The sequence below is a fragment of the Peromyscus californicus genome, unplaced genomic scaffold (genome assembly GCF_007827085.1).
Source record: "Peromyscus californicus insignis strain IS unplaced genomic scaffold, ASM782708v3 Scaffold_8__1_contigs__length_139910024, whole genome shotgun sequence".
NCBI classification, from domain to species: domain Eukaryota; kingdom Metazoa; phylum Chordata; class Mammalia; order Rodentia; family Cricetidae; genus Peromyscus; species Peromyscus californicus.
Genome location: NW_026294606.1, coordinates 9,703,832 through 9,722,140, shown reverse-complemented (window position 1 = coordinate 9,722,140; position 18,309 = coordinate 9,703,832). Strand labels below are relative to the sequence as shown.

Below are 18,309 nucleotides of genomic sequence, written 5' to 3'. Positions count from 1 at the left end.
TGTAATTGTATAGACTGACTTTTGGGTGGTTTTGTTGTTGTTGTTTTCATGCCTCCTTTAATCCCAGCACTCCAGAGGCAGAGACAAGCGGATCTCTGTGAGTTTGAGGCCAGCCTGATCTAAACAGTAACAGGCCACCAGGGTGACACAGTGAGACTGTCTAAAAACACACAAAACTTTTTGGTTTTGACTGTGGGTATGTCTGTGCACCATGCATGTGGACATCTGGCACCTGCAGAGGCCAGAAGAGGACACTCCTGGGACTGGAGAGAGACATTTCATTGAGTCTCCATGTGGGTGCTGGGAATCAAATTTGGGTCCTTTGTAAGAGCAGCCTATACTCTAAAAGACTGAGCCATCTCTCCAGCCACAACTTTCGGATTCTTTTGTTCCATAATCTATAATAATCTGTCGTGTTGCCTTTGTGTGTGTGTTTCTTTTTCTTTTCTTCATTTTTCTTTATTAAGAAATTTTCTACTCACTTCACATACCACCCACAGATCCCCCATCCTCCCCCCCCCAGCCCTCTCTCCCAAGCCCCTGCGCATTCCCACATCCCCCAAATCAAGGTCTCCATGGGAAGTCAGCAGAGCCCAGCACACTGAGCCTAGGCAGGTACAAGCCCCTTCCCACTGCACCAAGGCTGTGCAAGGCGTCACACCACAGGCACCGGATTCCCAGAAGCCTGCCCATGCACCAGGGACAGATCCTGATCCCCCTGCCTGGGTGCCCCCCAAACAGTTTGAGCCAAACAACTGTCTTCCATATCCAAAGGGCCTAGTCCAGTCCCATGGGGACTCCACAGCCACCAGTCCACAGTTCACGGGCTTCCACTAGTGTGGCCGGTCATCTCTGCACGTCCTCCCATCATGATCTCCATGTCCCTCACCTGTGGTATCTCTCCTCTCTCTCATCAATTGGATTCCTGGAGCTCAGCCTAGTGCCTGGCCGTGGATCTCTGCATCTGCCTCCATCAGTCACTGGACAAAGGCTCTATGATGACAGCTAGGTTATTAGCTAGACTGGTCACCAGAGTAGACCAGTCCAGGCACCCTCTGTCCTGGATCTCGCTCTGTAGACCAGGCTGGCCTCGAACTCACAGAGATCCACCTGGCTCTGCCTCCCGAGTGCTGGGATTAAAGGCGTGTGTCACCATCGCCCAGCCCGTGTTGCCTTTTTACATTCCTGTGTGTGTGTGTGTGTGTGTGTGTGAGAGAGAGAGAGAGAGAGAGAGAGAGAGAGGAGAGAGAGAGAGAGAGAGAGAGAGAGAGAGAGAGAGAGAGGGAGGGAACCATGGCACAATGTGGAGGTCAGAGGACAACTTGAAGAGTTCTTTCTTTCCACTGTGTGAGTCCTGAGGATCAAGCACAAGTCATCAAGTTTCACCTGTGGAGCCAGCCATCTTGTTGGACCAATCACATGGTCCTGTGGATGCAGCTACGGTCTGGAACATCACCGTCGGGCAGACTCTTCCCACTTTATTCTTATTTTGCAAAGCTGTTTCAGCTGCTCTCTAGGTCTTTGTTATTTTCATATTTCAGAAAAAGCCAAAAATTTCCTGAAATTTTGATTAAGTTGCATTAAATTGTAACTCGAATTGCTAAATGGTCTTATTTGCCCCAATTGCTGGGCTCAAGGAGTCATTCTCTTTCTAGAGTGGCTGGTGGGCACAAACCACCACTCAGCTTACACAATTGTGCTGACCTTGTACCCCGTGGCCTGTTGAACTGTCAGAAGTCTTTCAGATGCGTTTTCTTCACTGGTTTTCATTAGCTTGGCTACAAATCCAGATGTTCCCCTTTCTTGTCTGTTTCCCTGGGACTTCCTGCTGCTGCTCAGCAGTGTGACAGGTTCTTGAAGCATGCAGGCTTTCAGCTAGGTGGATTCAGCTGTCTGAGCCTTCTGATGACATTTCTTCCCAGCTCATTGAGCTTCAGTTTTTGTGAATGAGAGGTGAACTGTTTTGATATAATTTATGATTTTTCTTTGGGCTTTCTGCAGTCCTGAAGAGCTCACAAACTTCCACTTTCAATTTTCATGGCTCTAGGGCCATGGGAACGCAGCTGCTGCCAACAAAGAAGCTACCATGTCCCAGTGTGCCTCACAGTGTGCAGTCAAAGCCAAAGCAAATACAGGACATGTAGAATCAGCTAAGAATCAGCTCCTAGAGATTTACAGCATGTCGGCACAAGGCCCAGTTAAACCATGCAATCCAGATTGCTGTGCCCTTGAATGGGAGCTGATTGAACTTACATTATCAGAACCCTTATCCTTTATAAACTGTAATGCTTCCAATGGACTTCTGAAATAGATTACAGGAACACCTCAGCTGATCCTGTCCCCCAACTTGGAAATGACCCCAAGATCACATGAGAAGGACCTGACCAGAGCTCTCTGGTCAGTGGCACCACACAAGGCCCCCAGGTACCAGCCTACCGCCCTGCAGAGCATGTTTTCTGACATGCTCACCCCTACATCCACTGTCAGCATGGAAATGAAGCCCCTTTGGGGCAGGGGGCAAAGGCAAGGGGTGCACAGGTCTCTCTGGGGGTGTGGCCTGGCCAATCATGCTGCTGAAGAACTGAACTGCTCAGGTCTGATCTCTAACCAGAGCCGTCCAATGACTAAAAGGAGTACCTGAGCAATAGTGGTTTTCCTCTGGAGAAATGCCAGAATTGGAAGGCAGGGCTGAATCCCAATCCAGTCGTAACAACTTACCTCAGAATTTAGTTTTTCCACTGTGCTGGGGATGAGGCCCAGAGCTTGGCACATACTAGGGTAGCTAACACACTCTATCACTAAACTACATGCCCACTACCTCAGAATCTCAATGTCAGGACCTGTGTGACGACACACCTACAATCCCAGCACCTGGAGCGGCTGAAGCACAACTGTCACAAATCTGAGCCCACCCAGGGCCAGACAGCAAGACTGTCTCAAAAACACCAAGCACGTGGGAGACGGGAGCAAGGGGCTCCAGTTCACTCCACAGCCATCTGAGGCTAGCATGGGCTATGTGAGTCACAAGTCAGGACCACTAACGATCTCTCCTCCACTAGTTAGATGGACTCTTGTAAACTGCCAATAGCATCTAATTTCCCGTGAGACAGTTGTTTCTGGTCAGTGTTGACGAACTTCATGGTTGCAGAGCAGGGAACTATGTCTTCTGTGACTGGCTGCAGCAGCAGCCCCCCAGGCACTCTCAATTTTCACTTCTCACGGGAAGAACACACGAGCAGCCAGAGGTGGCTTGGGCAGCACTTGTATACATCATACATTTATTAGTGAATATCCCTCTGAAATCAGCAACAATATTAAAAAAAATAATGATTGCACTACTTGGTCAAGCAGAACTAGCAACTTTCATTTTAAAAAAAGTACAAATCTGTTAAAAATTTCAATCCGTATACACATATATAATACAACATACTAGTTATGTTAAATGCTACAAACCAATGTGAGTCCAATGGGATGGAAAAAACCACACATTTAAGCTTTAAGAACCATTTTCTCTATATATTAGCATTTTTTCAAATACATACATGGGAAAAATGAGGTAACTGTAAGATGTGCAAGGAACAGGGCCCCCAAATCACATGTGTTTATATATATGTGTGTAATTATATATATATAGAGATATATATATAAAAACCTTTCTAACAGAACACAGGCGCTGGGCCCAGCAATGCTGGGGGAAGGTGCCCACTGTCATGCCTAGGCCAGAAGTTGGTAAATAAAGAGTAAACAATGCCAAGCCCCCACCACAGGAAATCATTGGTAACATGGCATCTACAGCAAGGTCGGCAAATCACAAACATCCGAAGTAATTGTTTGATAAATCTTCCTTAAATGATTTAAAAAAGGTGTGTTCCCCCCAGCAGCTGCTTGCTGGAATCATCACTGCAGCCGACACAACCCACGAGTCAATTCTGTTGCCCCAGGAACCACAAGGGTTTGGAAACCTTTTGTTGGGGTGAGGAAGGGACGGGGCTGGATAAGGTGGTTCTCTGTGTAAAACGTGGATTTTCAACACTGCTATAAATATAGAAACATCACCTGGAGTTATATACAGTAAGACTTTGGGTTCTTGTGGGGTGGGACCAGGCCAATGGGCCCCTGGCAGGCTGGGGTGGGAGGCAGGGAGCCAGGGCTGCCGCATGAGAACGAGGGTGGTTGGAGCATCCCTGAGGCAGCAGGCGCCAATGGCTGCCTGCTAGGATGTGCCGGCCCCACACGCGGTTCGTTCACTCAGGGCAGCAACCCCTGGTGGGGGAAGGAAAGGAATGGGACTTGAAAGGGGAGTAGGGAGCTCGGCCTCCTCTAGACCTTGGAGGGCAGGGATCAGGCTGGGAGGGCCCCCAGGTGGAGGTTCACGCCCTCCCTGATCTCTGTCCTCATGGGATTCCTAGGAGGAGACTCAACCAGGCAGGTGGGCGACAGCCCCTGGCTGGAGGAATGCCCTGAAAAGCAAATGGTCCCGGTAGGCTCTAGGGACATGTGCAGTACAGTGCGTGGCAGTTATCAGCTGAGCACAGACCCCCAACCCTGCCCTGTGACTTCTAGCCGCACAGTCATTTGGAGGCCTGGTGCGGCACAACCCGACCTTTCTCTGCCCCCTGGGCGTTTGGTCCCGGTTGGTCCCTATGCCCTCACCCTACTCCTTTAAACCAAAGAAGAAAAATTAAAACAAAAAAAAACAAAACAAAACCCCCAAAATCAACCAACCAACCAAAAAACAAACAAAAAAAAGCAAAAAAAAAACCAAAAAGACCCCCCCAAAAAAACAAAAACAAAAAAACCCCCCACCAAACAAAACGAAAAACCCACCAAACACCTCTAAATATCCACACCCCCTCCACGCAATTTTTGGGCCAAATGAATAAACAAAAAACTGCTGTTCCTCACATTCATGCAAAACGACAGAGGGGAGAAGTCCGAGCACTGGTCTGACATTGTCACTGGTGGAGGGGCAGCCACCAGAAACACAGGACATGCCCAGATCGTGGCTTGGCTCCTGCAGAACCTAATGTGTCCAGCTTGGAGCCCCATCCCACTGCTCCAAGAGCCTGGCTGGGTACACCTTCCAGCCTGGGGGTGGGCTGGAACGCTGCGCCTGGGGTGAGGGTCCGGAGGAGTCGGACCCACACTGCGCAGCAGTGGAGAAGAGCCGACTGCCCAAGTCTGTCTGGAATCAAACAGGACTCAGATCTGGGACTTAGGAAATGGTCTCCGGCTACTATCTGCCCACAGACGTGGTAGTACCTACCACCTGTGCAGGGACTACTTCACTTCCGTACAAGAGACTGGTTGACCCAGGGTGGCTACTCCTTTGCCCATTTTGGGGGGTGGGGAATCACACCAGCCACCACACTTGGGGAATGGACTCCTGCCTCCCAGAGCCAGCAGGAAGAAGGACCCAAGGGCAAATAAGAGGCAGACTGAGTTGGGGACACTCAGGCAGCTCCATGGCGGGCAGGCGGGCTGAAGGACGGACGGACGGACGGACGGGCAGGCAGGCAGGCAGTTTGGGGAAGGAGTCTTTGGAGCTTGGCAAACGCAGGGGCTTATTGCAGGGGCTTCTCCAGGGCTGACCCTGGCACCAGCTCTGGAGTTGCAGGTGAGAACGCTGAGACAGGCCTGGGCCTCCCTTACAGGTCTCCCTGGGCCACTCCCTGCCTCCCCCCACCCATTTCCGGAGCTCTGGGCAGGGTTCTTGTGGGTGGCTGAAGGAGCCTCACTCAGCCTCCCTGGGCACCTCGGAGGCATCGGCCCGGCAAATGGGACAGGTCCGGTTAGCCTGGGAGGAACAGCCATACATCAGACCTCACTCTGACCTCCCGCCCCCCACCTATTTGACTGGGATAAACTCTCCACGCCCGCAGACGGGGCTCCCTGGAGTGAGGGCCACCTCACCTTCAACCACTTGTCGACACACTTGGCATGGAACTCATGGTTGCAGGGAAGGACTCGGAGCAGCTGCCGCACCTCAAAGTCACTGAAGCAGACCACACACCTGAGGAGGAGGAGCACAGTGTCACCCCCACCCTGACGGCAGAGCCCCCTCCCGGGGGTCTGGGTAGGACACTCACAGGGTCTGCTCCGACTGATGGTTGTCAGGGTTAAAGCGGTATGACGGCAGCTGCTCTATGTCTGCTTTGGTGAGGCCTCGGGGCTTGGCATCTCCCAGCCGCTCAGCCAGGTTCAGGAGGGCCTAGAGCCAGGCAAGGGAGGTCAGCAGCACCTCAGCTGGAGGTCTCCCAAACCCCACCTCCCAGCACAGGTACCACAGACCTCATAGTTCTCCATCTCCACGTCATCCACATCCAGATCCAGGCTGATGGTGGGGCCCATGGTGGTCGGCGACATTGGCAGCATTGAACTAGAGAGGAGCCCCAGAGTGCAGGTCAGCAGAGGGAGATGGTGCAAAGCACCAGCCCCCCCCCCCCCCCCCCCCCCCCCCCCCCCCTGTCTGCAGAGCTCTGCATGGCTCACATCAGGATCCTGGGGTTTGTTCAAGCACACCAGAAGAGAGGCAGGGACGACTGCTATGTGTGGTGTGGGCCACTAGAGCTGTGGGGGGCCCGAGAAAACAAGGCCTAATGGCTCTGTGCTGGCACTTACAGGAAGTAGGGTAGGAAGCTTGGGTAATAAGACGGTGGTGGTGGTGGCGGCGGTGGCGGTGGCGGCGGCGGCAGCGGCTGCTGTAGACGGTATCTTTGTGTGCTCAGTCTTCGTGGCATCATGTGGGAATACGGCTGTGGGCAGAGAAACAGATGTAGTAGGTGAGCTAGCAGGCCTGACTGCTCACTGCCCTAAGCCTGGCTAGAGGGACAGGGTTGGCACTTACCACACCGAAGGACAGCTCCTGGTGCAATGGTTCATGGGGCAGGTAGTGAAGGGGCACCGAGGGTGACAAGGCCGGGCCAGTGGCAGAGGTGGAGTAAGTGAAGCTACCTATGGGGTGCTGGTCCCCTCGAAGGTCCATCTCATTATCCAGTCGCTGCAGGGGCTGGAAGGGGAAGGGACAAGTCAGCCAGCGGCTGACAACCACATCCCTGCCTTTCCACTCCGCACCCCCCCTCAACTCCCCAAACTCACCATACGTGGGTGCTGGGTCTGCAGGGATACAAACTGACCAAGAGGAGCCATGTGGGTAGGTTGGGGCGGTGGGGCCGGTGGCGGGGGGTGAAGAATGTAGTGGTCACTGGAGATGAGGTGGGGGTAGGTGTGGTAGGGCACAGGGAGTTGTTGCATGGCACACGCCTGGATCAGCTGCTGAGAGAGGGCAAAGAAGCTGGCCTATGTGCCACGAGGCCAGGGAACAGCACCCAGCTAAAGGTTCTCACTGTACACACAAACCCAGGAGCTACAGCAGCTCCAAGTCCCATTCTTGTCCTAGGCTGCCAAGGTAGGATGCCACCCCACAGCCTCCACTGCAGGGCCTCTGCCAATGCATGCGGCAGGAGCTTTGTTACGGAAAGGTCCCTGACCTCTAAGCTGCCTCACACCTCTGTGGGAACACAAACATGCTGCTCTGGGCCGTGGCCAGAAGGCCAAGTTAGTAGTACACTGACAGCCTGCACAGGCATCTAGCTCAGTTCCCAAGGGTGCCTGTGCTCATACCTGCTGGGATGGAGAGTGTGGCATGCACCTGGGGTGCGAGAAGAAAGCATTCACTCACCGGAGGTGGGAGGCAGCAGAGGGGGTAGTGCTGCCCACTGAACATCACGGAGCATGCTGGGAGCTGCTGGGCACTGCAGCCAGGGATGTGTTGGCTTGTAGGCAAGGGGAAGCCTTGGGTGGTCACTGTGGTGACTGTGTAGGACAGAGGGACAGGTCCCTGGTGCACCTGTGGAGAGAGCACCAGGGAACTCTAGGGAGGAAGCCTGGCTATAAGAGCAATCTTCAGAGAAAGAGTCCTGTGGGAGGCCAGGAAGGTCTCTGGGACATGAAGCCAGCCTGGTCTACACAGAAGTTCCAGGTCAGCCAGGGTTACATAGTGAGACCCTGTCTCAAAATACAAAAAAGTCCTGTTGGGCAGAACTGGTGTCCTAATGAATCCTTGACAGTAGGCCCCTCAGAGAAGACCCTCCCTTTACCCGTATCAAGGGACTAACACGCTAAGTACAGCAACAGACAATCAGCTTTGCTGCCTCTGCTTCTTAGACCCGTTTGACAGAAGCTGGGGGGCAGGGTGGTCTAAGAGTTGTCCTACCTACCTGTTCGTGGAGATCAACCATGAACGGGCTCTGCTGGGTGCCTGGGTGCAGCATTCGTGGGCTCCTGCCGGCAGGAGCTGAGGCCCGGTGCTCCTCTACAGAGAGGGGTGATGACTGGGGCAGCAGCTGCTGGGAGGGTAAGTGCTCATCCTGGGCAGGTGGGCTGGCCAGGGGCCCCGCGTGGCCAAGGCTGTACCACACAGAGGAGCCCCAACAGGACAGAGGAGCACCACTCATTTATAATGCAGGGAGGGAAGCCAGGGTCATAACCCACACTAGGAAGCCAAGATAGATAGCTCAGGGCCCTGGGGCCCACTCCTCTGTCCCTGAACCCAGTCAAGATGGCTACCCTTGAACTAGGGATGGAGACTTCTTCCTACCTTCCCCAGAGCTGGCCTGGACTGCTGCTAGGTCTTGTAGAGAATTGCCAGTGATGCACAGGGGCAGAGGGTGGCCACTTAGTCACTGCCAGAGTCCATGGTCTCATCAGGGGAGCAGGGAGGTGGAGGGGCTGGGCCGGGGCTCACAACCCTAGGAGGCAAGTAGAGAAAGACATAGAGGGATAGAAAAACCCAGAGAGGTCCTCCTCTGGAGCTGGGGTCCAGGGTTAACAGACTAGACTGAGCCTTCTGCTCTGTGAAGTGGGATCAAATCTTAGGACACCATAAATTCAGAGACCAGACCAGTGTGCTTAAGGGCCAGCTGGCTCCAGAGAGGCTCAGGCTGGAAGAAGCTTCCTTTGCCTCACCCCTGGCTACATCTTGGCCTCTAGGCAGATGGGGCTCTTGGGAGCTCCAGGTTCCCCTTTTATGTAGTTGGAAAGAGGAACTTCAAAAAGACCTGGGGCTCACTCTCAAGGGCTAGGTAAGATGGTCTGACCCATTTCCATCCTTGGAAACTTTTGGTCTAAGGTCAGACACCATTCTCTCTCCCCAGCCCTTCACCTTGGTGCACACTCAGCTGTGACGCCACCCATTAATTAAGGAAAGGTGTTAGTAGGCTCGGCAGAAGAGACTCACTGCTCTAGGTCCCACATACGTGTTCAGCTAGGAAATAGGGCAACTTCAAGCCTATCTACACATCCTGCTGCTATAGTGAAGGCCACCTCAAGGCTTCACAGGGCCTAGGAAAGAAACTTGCCACTGGTAGCATGCTGGGCCTGGCATGCATCAGTGTCTTTGCTCTGGGACCCCATGTAGACCCCAATGTAGGAAGCAGAGCTCTTTGAAGAAGGATGAATCTGAGAGGAAGATGGGCAGGAATGGGTCAGGGCAGGTCTCCTCTTTAGGGTTAAGTGGGGAGGGTGCTCTCATCTCCTAACTCAGAGTCAGGATGAAGTCCTGGAAAGGACCACTCTGAAACCCCATCAGGCCCTGACACACTGAAGAGTCTGGGCCAGTTCTCTGCCATCACTGCCGTAAGGAGGCCTTTCTACTCTTTCTCAACCAACAAACCTATGTGTGCCTCATGTCCAGTTCCAAATGTTGCTACCTGCTAACACAGCAAGGGAAGAAGGTCAGTTAAGCACCTCAATCATTCCAGCTAACATCAGAAGAACCATTTCCTTTACCCAAGACGCTTCAAGGCTGCACAGAATGCCCTCTCCACATTACCCAAGGGGTGCCTGGCCAAGGCCACAAGCCTGGTACTCAACAAGGGTGGGATTCACTGAAGAAAGCCCACCACAGAAGTGTGTAAAGCACACAGTGTGGTAGTGATGACAGGCTGTTGCTAGTGAGGGAACACTGGGAGATTATAAATTCCTACCCACAAATCCTGGTCTCCAAGGAAGGCTAGAAGGGGAGGGAGCACGTGTCCTCCTTTCCCCAGACCCTGTCCACACTCTGCATCTGGCTGTCACTGGTGACTGGCTTTGTGACCCCTGGCTGGGCCAACTATAGATATCCTGACACACTTCCGGATTCCACGCTAGCTACAAACAAGGGCCAGGAGTAACCCACCCCAAACCAGCAGACAGAGGACATTTAGTGGGTGATAGTGCCCAAGGGAACAGCATCACCCCTAACAAACAACACCCCCAAATTCTTGTCAGGGTCTTAGGTCCATGGCTTCCGGTCCCTGAACCTCAGATTCCTCCTCTGTAAAAATGGGAACAACCTAAGAATGATCTCCCAGGGAACCATCAATGGCCACTCTAAAGCTAACAGAAGAATCAGTCCTTAAAGTGAATGCCAGAGGTAGTGTGAATGACCATTACTAGAAAATAAAGACCCGCTATCCTGCACTCCAACACTAGGCAGACATGAGGTACAGTAAGTGTTGAAGGTCAGAGAAGCATGCTGCCCTAGCTGCGTACCCCAGAAGGGAAAGGTGATTCTGTAACTCCTACTAGGAACAAAAGTGGTAAAGGGGGACACACCCATTTCAGTTACTGAAGCCCCAAGAGGAGTTGCTCTAGACCACGGAGGACAGAATTGGTCCTGGCTGGTTCCCTAGACCCAGGCTCCACAAGTCCTAGTCCCCTCTCAATGATAACAGTGGTCAGAGGAAAAAAACCACAGACAACTTCTAGAGTCACACAGGACATGGTGAGTCTCTTAGTATCTGTGAGTAGCTGTCCTGGAGACGTGCAAGAGACTGAGCTGGATCTAGCGACACACTCAAGGTCAACCAGTAACAATGCTTTTTGCACACCTCTTTCACTGTACTAAGAACTAAGAAGTTTGTGTAAGCTGCCCTAAGTCCTATCTTGCCCCCATGAGTCCACAACCCTGTCAGTACAGTGTTCCAAGCACGTATCTGACCCTGGCATAGAGTCTGTTTGCAAAAAAAAAAAGATGCTCCCTTGTAGCAGACCAGCAAAGTGAGACTCCAAGACCAAGAACAGGCTCAGGCGGGAAGAAAACCTCCCCCCCTCCCTACTTGCTCGCCCAACTCCCACTCTAAAGAGGAGCTTCCCAACTTGTATTAAGACCGCTGAGGGAGTTGAGGGTGGGACCACCACACCTTGGCCAGCTTAGACTCCCTGGGTGACCTTGGTTAAAGAACTCCTTTAGTTTTCGCTAAGCCTCAGTTGTAACAAATTAAAACGGGGGTGAAATCTCCCCAGGGCACCCCTAAAATGCCAGAGACAAGAAACCAGGTGTTCACATTAGTGGGGGAGGAAAACAAAGTCCTCCAGGATCAGGCTCCTCCCTAAAGCAGGCCAGACGCAGGCAGTGGGGTTCCAGCAATCTTCCAAAGCCACCCCTCCCTGGGGACGGGGCCGAAGCTCGCACACCTGTCCCAGGAGAGACTCCGTTGACCCCCTCTTACTCCTTAGTGCCGCACTCGGAGGAACACTGAGGGACGGGGCCAGGCAGCAGCGCAAGGACTAGAGCGCTGTGACTTTAAGAACCGAGGATCCCGGACCATGTGCTCGGCGTGAGACAAAAGCAACAACAAAGGAAGTGGCGGCTGCAGGGGGAGGGGGTGGCTCCTTCCCCTCCACCGCAGCGCTCAGCTCCGCAGAGGGGTGGCCTGGCCGAGTCTAGGTAGCCCCAGGCAGCACCTGGCCCGGGGGCCTCACCGCCGTCGCCCCCACCCCGGCAGCCCAGGATCTATGCCCACGAAGCCGGCAAACCACAGCGAGTCCCCGAGGGAACCACCGTTCCGGGGTGCGGGTCCGAAGTTAGGGGCCTGGCCCGACTCACCGGCAGCCGTCCGACAACACGCGGGCTCCTTTGTTCGCGATGCGGGGTGCGGATGGTGGAGCGCCGGCTCCTTCCCGAGCCTGCTCTGTCTTCCGCCTCCCCGGCACGGACACGAGAGAAGGGCGGCGCAGGACGCAGCTGTGCGATCCGGCGGGCTGGCCCTTTAAGAACTGTCCGCGGCGGCCGGATGGAACCAGCCCCACGTTTGATTCACAACATTCGGAGCGGCGGGAACGCGCAGCGCGGGAGGCGGCTCGCGGGGGCGCGCCAGGACGCTCAAAGCAAACAGCAGCCGCAAGAGCCGGCGCCCGCCCCGCCCCTCGGGCCCCGCCCCTCGACGCCGCGCCGGCCAATCGCGCTCTGCGGGCGGCACGTGACTAGCGGGCCGCCATCTTGGAAGCCCGGTTAAAAAAGCCTCCTCGCCCCCACCTCATACTTCAAGGCCCCCAGAGCCGGGTGGCAGGTGAAGGACGGGGCACCCCCGAGTGTGGGACCACGGCGCGCATTAAGATGGCACGGTTACCTTCTTAGGGCCGCGGGGACCGCAGCCTCGCATGCAGCCGAGGTGAGAGGACCGCCCTCAGCCCCGGCCGGCACGCTTCCCGGAGGTGACGTCACCCCAAGCCCTGCAGGCCCGCGATGACCTCATAGCCCACCGCGCCTCTCGTCTCTCCTGTTTTCTGTTCCGTTACGCGGCGCCTTTAAAAAGCGGCGACAGCCCAGGTGGCCCGAGAGACCAATGACCGACACCCCATGCAAACGACTTAACGTCTCCTGGGCAGGGGGATTGGTCCTGCGTATGTTGACGTCACAGAAACATTTCGCCACCCCGCCCCCAGCGAGGCAGGGGGGTGGGGGGGGGTGGGGGGGGAAGGGGAAGCCCTAGTTCAGCTGATGTCGGAAGAACTGGCTGTACCAAGCCCAGGGAAGTTTCTGCATTTTAGACACTTTAGTTTTCTACGCCTTCCAACCCCTGTGAGTCTAGGAGTATGACAAGCAGTACCAGACAGGAGAACCACACACACAGGACTGGAGGATCTCCGTGAGTTCGAGGCCAGCCTGTTCTACATACCGAGTTCCAGGACAGCCAAGGCCACTAACACCCTGTCTTCAAAAAACAACAAAAGTGTCACACACCCAATTAACAGCTGAAGCGAGAGAGGGAACAGAGATGTAAACCCAAGCTGAAGCAGAGCCTCGGTCTCCTTAGGATGTCTCCCAGACCAACAAAGTGGGGTGCATCGACTACATGAACAGATCATCAGAATTATCTAAAGCACTATGTCTACTAGGATAGTCTGTAGTAACTGGACTCCTCCAACACCCACCAACCCAGAACAAGATGTCAGAACAAAATGGCAACATCTGTTAAACCTATGTGCAGGCTACAGGATCCGGTACACTGTGTACTTAGTGGATATATCCCATACTCTCAAATATTTAAAAAAAAAAAAATGAAACCAATTTGCTGAACAAGAAGTAACAGTATTATCAATTTCAACTGAATATTGTAGCTGCACATAGTATTTCTGAAAGGATACAGAAATTATCAAGGTGCACCTGCTCAGGAAGGCAGATTTTAAGTTTCTATTATTTGTTTTTAGACACAGTCTCATATATCTCAGCCTACCCTCAAACTCCTGATCCTCTTGCCTCTACCTCCCAAGTGCTGGGAATACAAGCAAGCATACACCACTTCTCCTGGTTTAGATTTTTAAATTTTGATAACTGTATATGTGCTTTAAAAGATTCTAGACAGAGTTGGGGCGGTGGTGGCGAACGCCTTTAATCCCAGCACTTGGGAGGCAGAGGCAGGCAGATCTCTGAGTTCAAAGCCAGCCTGGTCCATGGATTGGATTCCAGGATAGCCAGGACTACATAGAGAAATCCTGTCTCAAAATACAAACAAACAAATTCTAGACAGTACAACCTGCTGAAAACCATAAAAGAATATATCTTAGGTCTATTTTTTTAAAAAATTTTTTTCAAGACAATGTTTTGATGCCTGTCCTGGATCTTGCTCTGTAGAACAGGCTGACCTTGAACTCGCAGAGATCCACCAGGCTCTGACCCCTGAGTGCTAAGGACATAGCCTTTTTTGGGGGGGGGGGGGGGGGACATGGTTTCTCTGTAGTTTTGGAGCCTGTCCTGGAACTCACTCTGTACACCAGACTGGCCTCGAACTCACAGAGATCCGCCTGCCTCTGCCTCCCAAGTGCTGGGATTAAAGGCGTGTGCCACCACTGCCTGGCTCTTAGGTCTATTTTTAAAAGATTTCATGTATATGTGTGAGTGTATGTCTGAGTTTGTACACCCTGTGCACTCACTGCCTGTAGAGTCCGGAAGAGATATTGGGCCCCTTGGAACTGGAGTTACAGGTAGTTATGAGTCAACTGATGTAGGTGCTGGGAATTGAACCCTGGTCCTCTGGAAGGGCAGCAAGTGCTCTTAACTGCTGAGCTACCGCTCCAGTACTTTATAAGCCCGATCTTTTTTTTTTTTTGGTTTTTCGAGACAGGGTTTCTCTGTGTAGCTTTGTGCCTTTTCTGGAACTCACTTGGTAGCCCAGGCTGGCCTCAAACTCACAGAGATCCTCCTGGCTCTGCCTCCCGAGTGCTGGGATTAAAGGCGTGCACCACCACCGCCTGGCTATAAGCCCGATCTTAAGGCATTAAAACTTTCATTCTCTTAGAATGAAAATATGTCTTCAGGAAAGGTAGCTAATGGAAAGAATCCAGAAGGAAACTGGGGGAACAATTTTTGGCTCAGAATGTCCTTTAGACCAACTAATTGCACTATGGATGTATAGCCAGTAACAAGGTGACAAGATGGTACCTGGGGGCAATTTGCAGATTTCTAAGCAACAAGAGATCAAGTTAATGATGCAGTGGTATAGATGTAACTTGGAATTCCACTCTACAAATGTGTGTGAACTTAGATGTGGACATGACCAATGATCTTTGTTTGCTCCTTATCAATTCTTCCTTGTCTCTATTAATCACAAGCAACTAGAAAATCCTGCCCATGTTCAAAGATACCTACATCCAAACCCTTGCCCACTTCTACAGGAGGAGCCTGCAGTGGCTCCTTACTGCCACCGAGTGTACACTGGCCTTGGAGGTGCACTTAGTAAGCTCACCACATCACTCTTCGGGCTCACATCTTCTAAGCCCTTCCTGCACCACAATGATGTCCTCTGGCCAGCTGTGCCTGGCCCTCCTCGTTGGAGGCGCCTTCTCTTTCTATAAATCAATTCCTCCTTCCTGCTCTTCAAGGCTCCACTCCCACTCCTCTCTTACAGGGGGATGAGCTGACCCTGACCTTCACTTTGTGCCACTAATCCATAAAACCCTGTCACAGTCACTGTCTCACTCAATATCCCCTCCTGGCTGAAGGGGTTCATCGTTTTGAGTGCACCGAAATCCAGCCTTTACTACAAATGTGGCCTCAATGTACGTGTGAGGATCTGAGAGCCACAGCAGTGAAGTGACTTGCCCAAGCACAGACTTCTACTTTCTTCCCTCAGAAAACCACCCCCCCAGAGACTTACAGAGATAGCTGTCACTAAAGTGCCTGCCAGGCAAGTTTGAGGACCTGAGTTCAATCCCCACAACACATAAAAAGATACACGGAGACAGGTGGGTCCCTGTCTCCCAGCCAGCCAGTCAAGACTAGTTGGTTAGCTCCAAACCCTGACTTTCAAAAGGATGGACAGGGCCTAAGGAATGACAACCTGGGTTGAACTCATGCCTTCACACATCAGCACTCATGTGCACTCACAAAACAGACAGCATGGGCTCGCACACACACACAGAAACAAAAACCTACCTTCCATTCACAATCCAGTTATAGGCTTTTAAACCCATGTCTGGCCCATGTATCATTTTATCTGCCTAATGTCTTCAACATCACCTTCCCACATTCGGCAGATTCTCTGTCAAGCTCTAGACATAGCCAGACATTCCTTGTGCCTTTCCTAGCCTGTCAGGTTTGTTCTGGCTTCCTGGACCCAACAGAACCATGGCCATGCTGCAGGTGGGACTATCTCCATGTGGCCATCTTGCAGTTTGTGGCAGGGACCAGACTCATCTGGGACCTGGCTCCCACTGGGCCAAATGCCCAAAGATACTCTGGGTTGTCCCTACTTGGCCAGGAAATCCCTTTTCCACCCTTTCCCATACAGGATCCTGTCGCTGATCTACTCAGTCTGGGCCTGGCCCTGGAATCCCACAGTCAGTCTTTCCCCAGGAACAGATGCCCCAAATACCTCCAAACCTGAAGCTCTTTCCTGGCCACATGCAAAACTGTATGAGCAGAGGAGAGGAGAATTTTACCAAGTTTCCTAAGTTTTCAACAGAAGCCAGCAATCTGGACTATTCTTCAAAACCTCTGGGATCCCTCTGTGCCTCTCCCTCATCACAGCTCATCCCCTGTGGGGTGTGGCCCTCATACCTATTGTGTGCCTTTTATGACAGCCTATCCCCCAGCAGTCAGGTACTGTTTACTCAGAGAGAGGAAGTAATTGCCCTCACCACAGAACCCAGAAGGGTGGCCCAGTGGGTTGCAGAAAGCTGCCTCAGTTCCAATAAGCACTGAAAGGCTCTGTATCCAGTCCTCAGGTGGCTCACCCTGACTGTCTCACAGTGAGCTAAGAGCTAGATGCCAGTGTTCACTCAACTTCACAGAAGAGGTGATTGAGGTGAAAGATGGCCCTTACACATCCCCGAGACTTCGAAATGATCCAAAGCATAGATGTTCCTGGGGCATAAGAAGACCACAGAGAGGCTCAGGACCTAGCAGATGGCTTGAGGTGGCAGATGAGAGCTGGAGAGCACTTGCTGCTGCGTTCCAGCTTCCTCCTCTGGCCTCTTCTGCACACGAGCAGAGCTCTGGCCAGCAGCAGCAGGAAGAAGGTGCCAGCACTCTTTCCTAAGTCAGGGTTCCCACCTATTATCAGAGCCTGAAGATGGGTTGCCTCCCTTCTCCTGAGTGAGGAAGTATTCCATTCCTTTCTTCCTTGGCGCCTCAAATCTTCCTCCATAGAGGCAGGACACAACAACCTTCCCAGAACTAAGGAAACATGCAATTGGGACCTTGGGACACAGTACACCTTGGCCAGCTTGGGACCTGGACCTCTCAAAATACCACCAAGCATCAGACTAGAGCCCAGAGCCTAGTACACCAGGCAGAGTGGACAGGCCCTGTTCTACATCTGCTTTGGGCAAGGATGAATCCCAGCTTTGCCTCTCCAAATAACTGATCATTTGTGCAGATGAGCAAGGAGCAGAGTGTGGGTCCGTGTAGCTTGTTCTGGGTCTTGTGCTCCTGAGAGCATCACTCTGGGTCCAGCTCTGACACTGGGTGAGTTGTCTTCATCTTAGGCTCTCATCTGTAAAATGGGGTCAATGACAACACTAATAACTGAGGCACTGTTCACCTGCTGAATGTAACTAAGACAGGACTACACTAATGCAGGCTACTTTGGCTGTCAGGGGCTCTGTGACCTTGAGGGCTTCCCTATCCTCCCTGAGGCTATTTGTCCAGAGGTTAACATTGCAGGAGAGTACCAGTACTTACCTCCCTAGGTGGCTCTCAATGGATATGCAACTGGCGGTGTGATTCCCTGGTTATGTCTGCAGTGGGGTGTGTGAACCTTGGGTGTATGCTGGGGGGCTTTTTTCTCATTCACCCCTCCCTACACTGCATGCACCTCACCACTGCAATCGCTCAGTCTGCGGTAGGATAGGAGAGCATTACACCACTGAGAAGAGAACTCGGGGTTACAGGAGTGCAGTTTCGACCACCCACTCGCCAATTTGTTTCCTCCCTGGCCCCCAGCACCAACTCCACTCAAGCCTAGTGGGGCGCCGACAGGAAACGCTTTTCTACTGGGCAAGATGCAAACCGACTATCGATCCCTCGGGGTTCGAACATCACGAATGCAGTGATGGCCCCGGGTTAGTGCTGTTACCAGGACCTCCAGCCACTCTTGCTGCTGAAGGGTGAAATGTTAGGGACCCACACGGGGCCACAGGATCCTCGCTGGAGCTCCACCAGCCGAGCGCAGAGCTCGCAGAAACTCGTCCAGCCGGGCGCCCTAGCACTTGGACCGAGCGGACGGCCGCAGCGACGACTGGGGCCGGCGAGGCCTCACCGAAGCGCCCGCACCTCCCGCCGCGTCCACAGCAGCCCGCGCCCGGTAGTTACCTGGGGCCACCGCTGGGCTCCACCCCCACTAGGCGGTGGCGCTGCTCCCAGAGAAGCCCGGTCCCGCTCCGGCTGCGGCTCGGAAGCCGCCGGCCGCGGCCCTCCCCCTGCTCCCGCAGTGGACCCTGCTCCGTACCTCCCCCTCCCTAAAGCTGGCGATGGGCTTGTCGGGCCGCACCATCGCGGACAGGGGGTATAGGGGCGGGGCGTCTGCACGCTTCTTTCCTGGG

The 18,309-nt window shown here is 53.2% G+C and overlaps 1 protein-coding gene across 7 annotated transcripts; it reads right to left on the bottom strand.

The window, feature by feature from the left end:
• Positions 1 to 3,246: 3,246 nt before the first annotated feature.
• Positions 3,247 to 18,211, bottom strand: Rnf44 (ring finger protein 44). 7 transcript variants are annotated; one of them, XM_052727926.1, is made up of 11 exons: positions 18,080 to 18,211; positions 8,600 to 8,750; positions 8,220 to 8,409; positions 7,682 to 7,849; positions 7,099 to 7,275; positions 6,848 to 7,009; positions 6,622 to 6,755; positions 6,292 to 6,379; positions 6,090 to 6,211; positions 5,914 to 6,013; positions 3,247 to 5,797 (listed from the first exon to the last, which is right to left on the bottom strand). In XM_052727926.1, the coding sequence occupies exons 2-11, from the start codon at positions 8,704 to 8,706 to the stop codon at positions 5,735 to 5,737; spliced, it is 1,311 nt and encodes a 436-aa protein (XP_052583886.1). In that variant the 5' UTR covers positions 8,707 to 8,750; positions 18,080 to 18,211; the 3' UTR covers positions 3,247 to 5,734. The 7 variants fall into 7 exon arrangements, with proteins under 7 accessions (XP_052583886.1, XP_052583889.1, XP_052583888.1 ...); XM_052727929.1 differs by having other exon boundaries at positions 7,099 to 7,272; XM_052727928.1 differs by lacking the exon at positions 18,080 to 18,211 and adding an exon at positions 12,396 to 12,690.
• Between the last annotated feature and the right edge of the window lie 98 nt (positions 18,212 to 18,309).